The following is a 12,346-nucleotide window of genomic DNA, read 5'->3' on the forward strand; positions in this document are numbered from 1 at the left end:
TTCAGGATGGTTTGGACAGAGGGCTTTCGCTCTCCTCTCTGAAGGTGCAGGTGGCAGCCTTGTCTTGTTTTAGAGGTAAGGTTCGGGGAGTATCCTTGGCGGCTTCTCCGGACGTGGGGCGGTTCTTGAAGGCAGTGAAGTTGCTTCGGCCGCCTTGCCGTCTGGTGGTTCCGCCTTGGGATTTAAATCTGGTCTTGGAGGCTCTGGTGGCGCCTCCGTTTGAACCTTTGCCTTCCATTACGTGTAAGGATCTTACTTTAAAGACAGTCTTTTTGGTGGCTGTTTCTTCGGCACGTAGGATTTCGGAACTTCAGGCTTTATCTTGCAGAGAGCCTTTTCTGTCTTTTGCCAAAGAGAAAGTGACTTTACGCACGGTTACTTCCTTTGTTCCTAAGGTGGTGTCTTCCTTTCATGTCAATCAGGTGATTTCGTTGCCAGTGTTGGGTGATCGTGCCGGGGATTCCACGCAGCGTCGTTTAGCTAAGTTGGATGTGCGACGCGTGTTGCGGTCCTATTTGAGCAGAACACAAGATTTTCGATCTTCGGACAGGTTGTTTGTTTTGTTTGGAGGTCCCAAGAGAGGAGAAGCTGCTTCCAAGGCCACTCTGGCTAGATGGTTGAAGGAGACTATTGCTTCGGCTTATTTGTTGAAGCGTCGACCGGTGCCCTCTTTACTTAAGGCACATTCTACGCGGGGAGTAGCTGCTTCATGGGCGGAAAGTAGTTTTGTTCCGCCGCAAGAGATTTGCAGGGCTGCGGCGTGGTCCTCTCTCCATTCCTTTGTAAAGCATTACAGACTTGATGTTCAGGCGAAAGAAGATGCTCGGTTTGGAGCGGCTGTGTTGTCTTCTGCCTTACGAGGGTCCCGCCCTTAGTTGGGATACTGCTTTGGTACGTCCCAAGCGTCTTGACCGGTCTGGAGGGTTGATGAGGAAGGTGAAATTAGGCCTTACCTGCTAATTTTCTTTCCTCTAGACCCTCCAGACCGGTCAAGAGCCCGCCCGTTCTTTTCGCAGAAGTATTCAGCCGTCCGTTCTTTTCGCAGAAGTATTCCTCAGCCGGGTCTTTGCTTAGCAGTATTTTGAGCCGTGTATATGAATAGCAGTATTTTGAGCCGTGTTCTGCTAGGACTATTCTTTAAGGTTTGTGTGGTCAGAGAGAATTCTTTGACTCTAAGACATTACAGAGCGGGACGCTGTGACGTCTCGTCTGTTGTCAGCACACTGTTGGTACTTGTCCTTGGGTTTTCCAGGTACAGGGGTTTCTAGTTTCAGAGTTGTGTTTTTTATTCTCTGCTTTGCTAAGTGTATACTGGCTATAGATGGCTAGGCACAGGTTATAAGTACATAGTTTCAAGTTTGTGTTCTCAGTCTCCCTCTGCTGGTAGGCGAGCATAACCCAAGCGTCTTGACCGGTCTGGAGGGTCTAGAGGAAAGAAAATTAGCAGGTAAGGCCTAATTTCACCTTAGACCTTTACAGTTGGGAAAATGGAGATTAAGGAATGTGATTGATTGAAGATATTAGTCTTTTCCACATAGTCACGTAGCTGGGATTCTATGAACTGTTCAGCTATTTTGGATGTAAAAGGGAGGTTGGCCACAGGTTGATAGAGACGACGAGTTAACAAGTTTGGGATCTTTTACTCTAGGACATATGATGGCATTTTTCAGTAAAGTGAGTACGGTGCCTGTTTGTAGACTTCAGAAAATTGCTTGGAAAATAAATGGAGCTAATGTATCTTGGTATCGTTTAATTAATTTAGAAGGTATGGAATCATGAAGCGCTGTTGCTGGGCCAAATGAACTGAAGTGTTTGCTGAATTGAGGTTTGAGAGGTACAGAAAATACTAGTTAGTGATCTATTACTCTGAGGAGAGTCCAGAAGCTTTAATTGAGGATGTTGGAAAGGACTTTTGTAGCACTTGAATTGTGCTATGTTTTCATATGTATATACATGTGTTCATATGTGTACCTATGCAAGACATTATATGTAGATTGTAGCAATTCACTGATATGTTTCTAAAGTATGTAGTGAGCTCACGTGTAAGAATGTATTCCCACTAAATATACATAAATGTTAATGGAGTTAATTTCCTAAGTTCATTTTTCATCCCACATAGATGCTTACAGTTAGCTCAGCTTAATTTACATTCCCATGCAGTAACAGGTTTTAATATACAGAGTAGTGAATTCTGTTTACCACCACCCTCTGATACGTCCCTCAATCAATTCCTAATCCTCTGCTATTAGTGAAGAGCTGCTGTGGGATGCTTATTGACTGTATGGCTCTAATATATTTCTTCCAGGTGAACGTGGTACCTCTCACCATCCAGCTGACACACCAGTTCTTCCATAGGATGATGGGCTTCTTCTTTCCTGGCCGCAGCATGGAGGAGGAAGATGTCGGGGATGAAGAGGATAAATCCAAACTTGTTACCACAGGTAGGTGATGGTGTTCATTCCATAGAGCTTGCATAGGTGGGAATGTCAAGGTAAGATGAGGAGATGAAGCTGAGGTTGTGGTGTGAAGCTCCATAATCTTAAGTCTTTGGAAAATGATATTGTGTAGCTGGATTTTCATATAGCAATTGAGAAAGCACCTCATGTGACTTGAGAAAATAAAAAAAAGTATTGGGAATAGATGGGCAGTGTCTTACTGAGGATTTAAAAACTGGTTAAAAGATAGATGATCTAGATTGTATCTTGTGAGTACTTTTGTATTTTCGGATGACAAATTTGTATAAACTACAAACTCACACATTCACCCAGGAAATAAGATACATTAGATATTTTTAATATGATGCCAGTAGAATAATCCACTCACACAGCTTCTGGTTACAGATGGACATTATTCATGACAGCCTGTAACCTCCTGTGGATCTCCAGAGTGCACAGAGATGGAATTTCGGAGCAAAAAGCCAAAGAAAAGAGAGAAAAAAAGCTCCAAAGAAGTTCTCTAAAAAATACCAGTGCATAGTGCAGCTATACTCCTACTCTGCCCAGCCCAGGTGGGGCAGGACCTGACTAGGATGACCATTCAAATATGTATACATGGACAGAGCCTGGCCATGGTATAATGAGCACATCCACAGAAAAAAGGAATGTTTCTCTCCCTCATTTACTAACTGGTAATGGAGGTTGAAGATCTCTGGTTGTGGCAGGGAGATTCAGAGACAAAGCAGTGCAAAAATGGGCATGTAGGATAATGAGACTCAAGGGTAAGGCCTTGGATACCTAGGGAGAGGCCTCAGAAAGCCCAATTCACAGCTATATGGGCCCACTTTCCACTGACAAAAGAGGGTTTGCACCATTCTCTATTAACAGAGAATAAGGTAAAATGGTCAGTATTCTCAGTGAAGAAGAGTAAATAGCAGGGTTCCCCAGCGATCTGTGCTAGGACTGCAGCTTTTTAACATATGTGTTCAATGCAGTCGGGTGATCTTTATAACAGACCCGCACAGTTAGTGCATCGGGTGCCATGGACCTAGTCATGAGCCTAATGTTTTCTCTCTGTTTAAAAATGCAGTTGAGGATGCAGAGGGCATGGCAGATCCATGTAGCGCTATAGAAATGCTAAATAGTAGTAGTAAATAGTAGTAACAAGAGAAACTTTGGCTTCTCGAAGGCCAATCTGTCATTGTCAGCACCAGGAACATCGACCTCGATGACTGCGCAGACTTCTATGATTATGGTTATTGTTTATTTGAATTTGCGATACCATCTTGATTAACTGGCAGCTCTCAGTAGTTTACAATAAAAACAATACAAAATTTGAGGAAAGGAAGTATAATGTTTTATAGGAAAGTGGATAGAACAGAGGGGTAGGACAGGGAAGGAAGAAGGGGACAGAGGGCGATATCGAAAATGCTGTAACAACTTTTTTTTTTTTTTTGTTACATTTGTACCCCGCGCTTTCCCACTCATGGCAGGCTCAATGCGGCAGGCAATGGAGGGTTAAGCGACTTACCCAGAGTCACAAGGAGCTGCCTGTGCCGGGAATCGAACTCAGTTCCTCAGGACCAAAGTCCACCACCCTAACCACTAGGCCACTCCTAGTGGAAAAGGCATTAGCAAAATGCCAAATCTTTAATTTAGTTTTGAAAGTTTTCAGAGAGGTTTTGACACAAATGTGTAGTGGGAGAGAATTCCAATGAAATGGTGCAGCAAAGTAAAAAGCACAATGATGGGTGGGCTCGAGTTGGGCAGATTTTGGACTGGGTAAAACTAGTCAATGATCATTAAGTGAGCGTAAAAGGCGAGCTGGGGAATACAGAATAGTGAAGGAAGAGATGTAAAGAGGTAAACTGAGCTGGTGGGACTATAATATGAGAACTAGTAGTTTTAAAAAGTATACGTTGATGAGTCAGTAGCCAGTGGTACTTTTGAAGCAATGGAGAGGCATGGTCAAAATTGTGTGCATGACAGAGTAGATGGATGGCTGTGTTCCGTAATGATTGAAGCCTTTTAATGGATGACTAGATACAGCCTAAATAGATGATGATACAGTAATCTAATCTTGTGGTGAGCAATGAAAGAATTGAGGAGTGGAAAGTTTCACGGATAAAATAACATTGAATCGCGTGGAGCATGAAAAAACCTGCTTTGCACACGTTTGAGATCTGAAGGGTAAGTGATAATTGTGAGTCAAGAATAACTCCAAGGTATCTGAACGAATCTACTGATTGGAAGATGGACCCAAAAAATTTCAGCAGAATGGGTGAAGTACAAAGGCCACCTGTAATCCAGCATATTACAGTTTTCTCACTGTTAAGGACAAGTTTGTAGTCAGAAACCAGTCAGAAATAAGTTGAAGACAGTTTTGGAATGGCCTTACTGAAAGAGTGAAAGGGTTTGTGGGGTAGAGGAGGAGGAGATCATCTGCGTAGAAATGGAATGAGATGCCCATGGATTGTATCAGGGTTGCTAAGGTACTAAGAAATACATTGAAAAGGAGAGGACAGAGGATACAAACTTGCGGAACACCACAAAGGTAATGATCAGGGGGATGCCCTAGATGATGAGGTGACCACAGTGTAGGTGTGATCTGAGAGAAATGATGAGAACCACGACAGGACGGAACCTGAGATGCCCAGGGAACTTAAGTAGGATAGGAAGAGGGAGTGGTCAACAAGATCAAAGGTGGCCGAAAGGTCAAGTGAGACTGCAAGTTGTGTTTATCCCAGTGAGTATGGATTTTGTTGACCACTGCAGTTAGGACAGTTTCTGTGCTGAAATGAGACCTGAAACCAGACTGCCTAGGGTGAACAACAGAAGTCTTCTCAGCAAAAGCGGATAATTGAAGATAATTTTTTCTAAGACCTTAGAGAGAAAACAAAGATTAGAGACTGGAAGGTAATGTGCAGGGATGAGTGGGTCAAGAGAGGGTTTTTTAAGAATGGATTTAACAATTGTTGAATTCCAACGGAGAGGAAATTGACTAAGGGAGAGGGTATTATTTATTCATGATAGTATTTGAGGGAGGAGTTGGGGATCAAGCTGCTTTGAATTAAGAGGAAGGGAATGGATCTAGCTCACAGTAGATAGGCCTAGTGATAGAGCAGCAGAGAGAGAGTGTGGCGTCTGGAATTAAAAGGAGGACCATGAAGTAACACCAGGCAGGGGTTGTTGGGATGCTGAAGAGGAGCAGGAGACTGAATGGTATTCGGGTTTTGGAATTTAGCAAGAAAGAATTTTCAGAAAGACAGTATGCAGTTGGAATGGAGGGGACAGGAGCCATGGTAGTTAGAGATGTCAAAATATGAAAAATGGAATAAAGTTCTTTGGTCGGGTTAGGGGCCCTTGTGAAGAAACAGTGTGTTTTAAGCCTGTAAAATGTATTGGATGTTTTCCTGCATGAATTGTGTCTTGAAGTGTATGTGGCCAGCAGGTGGTGTTTCTTTGCTGTAAGCAGTTACAGAAAAGAAAATGAATGTTCTCTCTTTAGTTAAACACAAACAGGAAGCAAGAAGCAGTATATTTTTGAAATTTTCTTGTTCTGGGCTCTGATTGGCCCAGGAGCTCATTTTCATTTGGAGAGTACTGGCTTTTGCTTCAGTCTTATAACATACAATAATATAGTCCTCCTCACAATGTCACACCTGTGTCTCAGCTTGTAACTTCTAGCTGCATACTCAAGATTCAGTTCTAACCAGCTCTTAAACAAAGAGTAAAAATGGAAAAATGAAGGGTTACACCTTTAAAGTACCGGCAGTCAGAACAGTGAAAGCAATTCGCCACAGACTCTGAAGAAGGTTCAAAACTTTGACCATAGTTGGCCGTGGCATATGGATAAATCTGAGCATCATACACAGATAAGTTTTGTTATAAAGAGTCATGTACAAATTAAAATCTAGTAAATATTGAATATCTAATGGCGGATGGAGGTTTTTTGCCAATGATGACAATGTTTGCTCCTTGACACAGAAGGCTGGTTGCTACAATTAAAAGGAGCTTTTTTGAGGCTTTGGTTTGAGGGGTGATGAGATATGGTGCAGGATGCTGGGAATGTGCCGGCATTAGGAGGTCTCCATTTCCCTCATCATTGGACGCTGATAGTAGGTCTCAAGACCGGTCAGCATCAGACCCGATTCCGAGGACACATAAGGGGTCGATCTTGTCCTCTTCGGTGTTGAAGGACTGTGACACTGAGCATCAAGGAAACTCTAAGAAGCATAAGCATTAGTAGTTTCCCCCTCTTTGTGGTCTTCAAGCAGCCAGGTTCCAGCCACTGGTTCAGCACAGGCACTTTCTCAGGCTGCCTCCAAACCAGCTCCCCAGCCTTTGTCGATGCCTATCCTTGATGCTCTCCTATTTTGGTCACATCATGCTTAATGGCAAAAGAAAAAGAGGCTGCCCAAGAATTCGTTGGATAGATACTATCGAAGAGTGGAGGAGTGGCCTAGTGGTTAGGGTGGTGGACTTTGGTCCTGAGGAACTGAGTTCGATTCCCACTTCAGGCACAGGCAGCTCCTTGTGACTCTGGGCAAGTCACTTAACCCTCCATTGCCCCATGTAAGCCGCATTGAGCCTGCCATGAGTGGGAAAGCGTGGGGTACAAATGTAACAAAAATAAAAATAAGATACTGGAATGAACATAACAGAACTGAAAGAAGCTAAGGCATTGTGAACACTGATCCATAGAGTGACCAAGAGCCGCACTTGACTGATCGGAGAAGGAAGGAAGGGACCTTGATGAGCGATACTGAGCCATGCTGAGGGAGGAGCTGGCACAGATGTTTCAGCAGCATGCCCTTGAGGCTTCGAGGTGCTTGCACCAACTGCAGCTCAGCCTCAGCTTCATCCCGAGAGATGCTTCACTGCCTGTGGAGTGATCTTCGATGCCAGTGCCTTGGTGGGTGTCGACATCAGCATTGACCCATATGGCATGCGGTACCTCTCTAAATCGGGAGAGGAAGTTTTCCGGAGCCTGAAAGTAGGGTGCAGATTCACGTTGCCCATTTGGACTATGGTGAGGAGTCGGACCACTCATGGGAGTCAGATGATGATCCGTATTACGACTTGGAGGAGGAATTATGTGTAATTCTTTCTGATCCCTCGCCACCTCAAAAGAAGCATAAAATCTCCTGAGAGTCTCTTAGTCACAGGTTTTGTGAAGGATATGACGTCAGTCATCCTATTTAAATTAGAGACTGAGGTAGAGCCTAGAGCAGAGATGTTATCTGTCTTAAAATATGAATCACCTCCTAAGGAAGGGGTCACAGTTTGGTTACACCCTATCCTTAGAGATGCACAGACGCAAAATTGGGAATCTTTCCTCTCAGTGCAAATGGTACCAAAGAAGATGGACACTGAATAGTGTATCCAGAAGGCTCTCAGATTCGAGAGGGTGCAATTGCCTCACCACTCTCTGGTGGTTAATCTTTGTTCCATTCTAGAATTGCCTTATACTTTAGATGTTATGTAAATCTTCTCTGAGAAGCTCTCTGTATTTTAGATTGGATAATTTCTTAATCTTTTGTTTTAGCTTTTTACATTCCTTGTAAAGCTCAGGTTGTTTCTAGTGTGTTGTGTTTTTTTTTTAATTCTGATTTGGTAGTTAATGCATTCCTTGCTTCACTTTGGAACATATATTTACATCTATTAATTCCTGATCAGTGTAGGTTAATCTGATTTCTATTTCAGTCTTTTCTAAGAATATTTATATTCTTTACTTAGCTTATCCCCAGGGCCAACCCAAGGTATAGTGGTGCCCTGATCCAACTTGCTTTGGTGGTTCTCCCCCCTCCCCCCCCCACAGTCACATCACTTCCAACACCACCCCACTCCCCTCATGGGTTCGGCATCTGTCCACCACCCTGGGCCCAGTCTCTCTTTTCCCCTTCCTCTGTCCCCCTTTTTGCGGGTCCTCACCTCTCTCGCTTCCTTACAGATTGTAGGGGAGTGAGAGAGATGAGGAGCAGTGCCGGACCCATGGGAAGGGGGAAGACAGAAGAAGAGAAACCGGACATGGAGGAGGAAGACAAGACTTAACCTGTAGACCAGGTGAGGTCAGAGTCTGGGCATTTTTGCACCCTTAATTGCCGGTGCCCTGGGCCAGAGCCTTACCTGGTCCAATGGTTAAGCTGGCCCTGCCAATATATATTTTGAAGGGAGACTTTTTGGAGATTTTGGAATGGAGCACTGCCTGGTGTATTTGCTTTGATCTGGTTATGTACAGAACCATTTGGCTGCATTCTGATAGATAGATTACTGCCTTAAGACCTCAGTCTTCTTTGTTTAGATCTGTTGTGGCATACTCCACCATGCTTTGACCTTGTTTTGTATTGGAAGTAAATCTTTCTAGGGAGTCTTCTCTAGCTCTGCCATTTAAGATGTATAGCCCTGAGGTTTTACATATATTAATGAGTCTTTTCCTGTTTGTATTAAGTTATCTAAGCTGTTCCTTTTGTTTTTAGTAATACATAAACAAGGTATCTAGTGTACAGATATGTGCTTTTTTCCCTTGTTTGGAGATATCTTATTTGAAAGAATTCAGCTGTATTCCTAGTATCATGAGAGAGTAAATCATTCATTCCTTATTAACTTATTCTGAAATTCCATGTTCTGAGTATGCCAGGGTGACGGTGTTTAAGAAGGATAATATGTAACTGAGTCTGGAGTGCCATGTTGTGGGCTTCCAGTGGGACATTCCTGAGCTCAGATCTCATCATGCTGTATACCCAATGAGTATTGGGACAGACTGACTTTGCAAAAAAGAAATAATGTACCTTCTCTTGTAGGAATGCCTGTGGTGAAGCCTCGTCAGCTGGTGGTAGCTGATGATTCTGTCTCACTCGGCCCAGGAAAAGGAATGTCTCAGGGTTTAAATCGAACCACGGGAGTCAGGAGATCATTCCGAAAAGCACCTGAGGTAAATCCTTTATTTTGTTTTTCACTGTGAGCCACTTTCTTGGCAGAATAGTTCCAAATTTTGAATAAAGAGCTTTATCATACAGTCTTAGCCTTTCTTTCATGTACTTCCCGAGCAGGGTGGAGGTTGTCCTTTCCCATCTCCCTTTGCCATATCAGTTTTCCTACGCGGGCTCCGCTATTCGCCATAGCTATCTTTCATCTTTTACCCTTTGTGTCTCTGGGTGGATCCTTCTTTGCTCCTGTCAATCTGAGATTGTAGTTCTTCCGTCTCTTCTCTCCCCCTCCATATCCTGTCTGCCTTATTTGCTAGTTTGTTTTACCACCTCCTTTTGTTAGCCTGTGAGCCACCCCAGATGGCTTATCTGATGGTCAAAGGTAGTACTTTCTCTCAATAAACTTGATTTCAGAAACTACTCCTCTCCAAGGGAAGTCAAGATCCAGTACCTGCATACTGAAGCCAGTTTGTCTTGTGATATGGGTTTCCCAGTGCAGCTTAGGTCAGCTTCACATAGGACCAAGAGTCAAGATTGTCAGTCCATTTATAGTGTCAGCACAGTATCAGTGAGCCTGTGCCCTTCTATGCTCCAATTAAATGTTTCCAGTGCTTCTCTTTTACAGCATCCTGTGGATGACTTGGATAAAATGAAAGAAAGAGCTGCCATGAACAATTCGTTTATCTACATTAAAATCCCACAGGTGCCTCTGTGTGTCAGCTACAAGGTCAGTCTCTTGGAGTGTGGAGGGGGGGACAGGGGGGGGGGTCTTGGTTCTATCAATTCCTCAGCATCACACACATTGGCCACGCAGATCTTGAATACTGTGTGCAATTCTGACCTAACATTGTGCACCTAAAAATAGTACAAATAACAAACATATTGAAAGTTAAGTGGCCAAACATTGATGTTACTCTGATTTAAACTACTTTAGTGACCCCTACTTATATAATATGATGACTGCAACGAATGATTAAACCTATGTCTCAAAGCAAATTTTGTAGCTGGTTTTATGTACTGGTACTCAAGGTTCTGTTAGAAGATGTTCTCTTAAATCACATTATTTCTATCTGTGCTTGAAAACTCTGCATAATCATAAGTTTTTAAAAAAATGATGTAGACACAGACAATAAACGGGGATCTGGAACAACCAAAGAGGAGAGACTCCTGAAAATCAGCTTAGAACAGAGACACTGAGGGAGAGATTTTAAAGGTGTATACAATCATGTCCTCTGCGCCTTAGTGCTCTTGGTGCCATGTTCTGATGAGGTGCAATGTTGATTCATCCTGATCTCCATTTGGCATCACAAGCCTCTTAGCACCAATTAAATTGAGGACAAATCCTTTGTCATCATCAGGCAGGATGGAAGATGACCAGTCCCAAAGGCCTCTATTGATGCTTGACGTCGAGGGTGAAAGATGCACTCTTGATGCAAGTGCAGCTCTGGGACAAATAGAGACTGATGCTGATGTTGACGGATTGGATTTACAAGCACCAAAAATTTTTAAATGCTGCTTCTCAAATCCATGAAGACCTTTCTTGGACATCCATGAACGTAATTTAGTTATAAGTATTCATGATGGATATTATCCTGTTGCACTGGGTGCATTTTAAAGTTGTTGGGGGCTTTTTTGTAGGACATATCCATAAAAATAGCCAAAGGGAAATAAATCTTCCTGATTGGGAAAGTCCTCAATTGGGATTCTGAGTTGTTCCATTGAGGTTTCCCTTGGGCTGAGTATGAAAAATAAAGGAAACCTATAAACGGATGAAAAGCTTAACTAAGGTGCTACCAGGAATGGCCTCCATACTACACAACAGCAACAGGACAAGGAGAAAAAATCTTACAAATGTTACAAGAAAAAACACATTTTGATGCAAGCTCCAGTGAGGCTTCACTAACCAGCTTCACAGGAAAAGGAAGACTGAGGAGATCCTGCATGACATTGGCAGGTGGGAAATGGTGCACATATTAGTAAGGCAGCTCAAAAGCTTTTAGTTATAATTAAACTAGAGTAGCTTCCTGCATGCTTTGTGTTATGAGGACTTGCTATCCTGTTTGGCGTTCCATAACAGACCTGTCCATCTTTTTTTGTGGCTGCGGTGGGATTGTTAGGCTCAGTGTGTGGGGTGAGAGTCACCATCCACTGAGTGGTTCAGAGTTTTTATGCGTAACCTCCAGACATAGAGCATAGTGAATGAGTGCAGCAATAATAGGGTCCCTTACCCGTTTAGTTTTTTTTTTGGTAGTTCCCTGTTCAGTTTTTTTTTTTTTTTGAGGGGGGGGTTAGTGTTAAGAGATTAGCAGCATGCTGATGGCAACTGACAGCAGCCTTCCGACACGGGATATGCCTGACCTAACACAAGAGCGACTGGATGACCTCGGTGAGGAGGAGCTGCAGGACCTGCCTGCGCAGAGTTCTCCTGGGGGACAGTAGACTCCTTGTGGGCAGAGGACCATGAGTTGGCAGGGGCGGATTCCACATTAATTGAGATCTGGCAGATCTACATGTTGGAATGACAGCAGTTAGAGTAGACCAGCTTCGGCGGGAATTCCAGCTGGAAATGGTTTGTATCCAAAGCCCCCGCCCAACCCCTCGCCAAGGCCAGAAGTAGGATCTACAACCCAGATTGGGCCTAACTTGTTTGTGCAGTTTGATAATACCCAAGGTGACATAGATGGATATCTGGGTGCACTGTCTTGGAGGAAAACTCACTGGTAGAGCATTTGAGTCATTCTAAGGACTGTCTGTGGAGACGTGCTCCCAGTTTGAGGAAGTGCACAAAGCTTTCTTGAACCGTTATGCCATTACGCCCAAAACCTACAGACTAAAGTTCTGGACTTTGCAAGAGGGGGAGGATGATACTCACAGTGAGTTTGTGATTCAGTTAAGATACCAGCACCAGTGGTGGCTCAGTGGAGCTGAGGTTAAAACCCTGGAGGACTACCAAAACCTGATGGTCCTAGAGCAATTTTTACA

General features: G+C 43.5%; 1 protein-coding gene across 2 annotated transcripts in view; it reads left to right on the forward strand.

Moving 5' to 3' along the window:
- The window catches only part of KIAA0100 (KIAA0100 ortholog), a 144,726-nt gene that overhangs the window by 128,817 nt on the left and 3,563 nt on the right, over positions 1-12,346 (forward strand). For both annotated transcript variants that reach the window (XM_030222080.1, XM_030222081.1), the window contains exons 35-37: positions 2,306-2,441; positions 9,239-9,369; positions 9,990-10,091. In XM_030222080.1, the coding sequence (XP_030077940.1) occupies positions 2,306-2,441; positions 9,239-9,369; positions 9,990-10,091 (369 nt within the window). The remainder of the gene's footprint in view (positions 1-2,305; positions 2,442-9,238; positions 9,370-9,989; positions 10,092-12,346) is intronic.

This window comes from Microcaecilia unicolor, chromosome 13, assembly GCF_901765095.1.
Source record: "Microcaecilia unicolor chromosome 13, aMicUni1.1, whole genome shotgun sequence".
Lineage (NCBI taxonomy): Eukaryota > Metazoa > Chordata > Amphibia > Gymnophiona > Siphonopidae > Microcaecilia > Microcaecilia unicolor.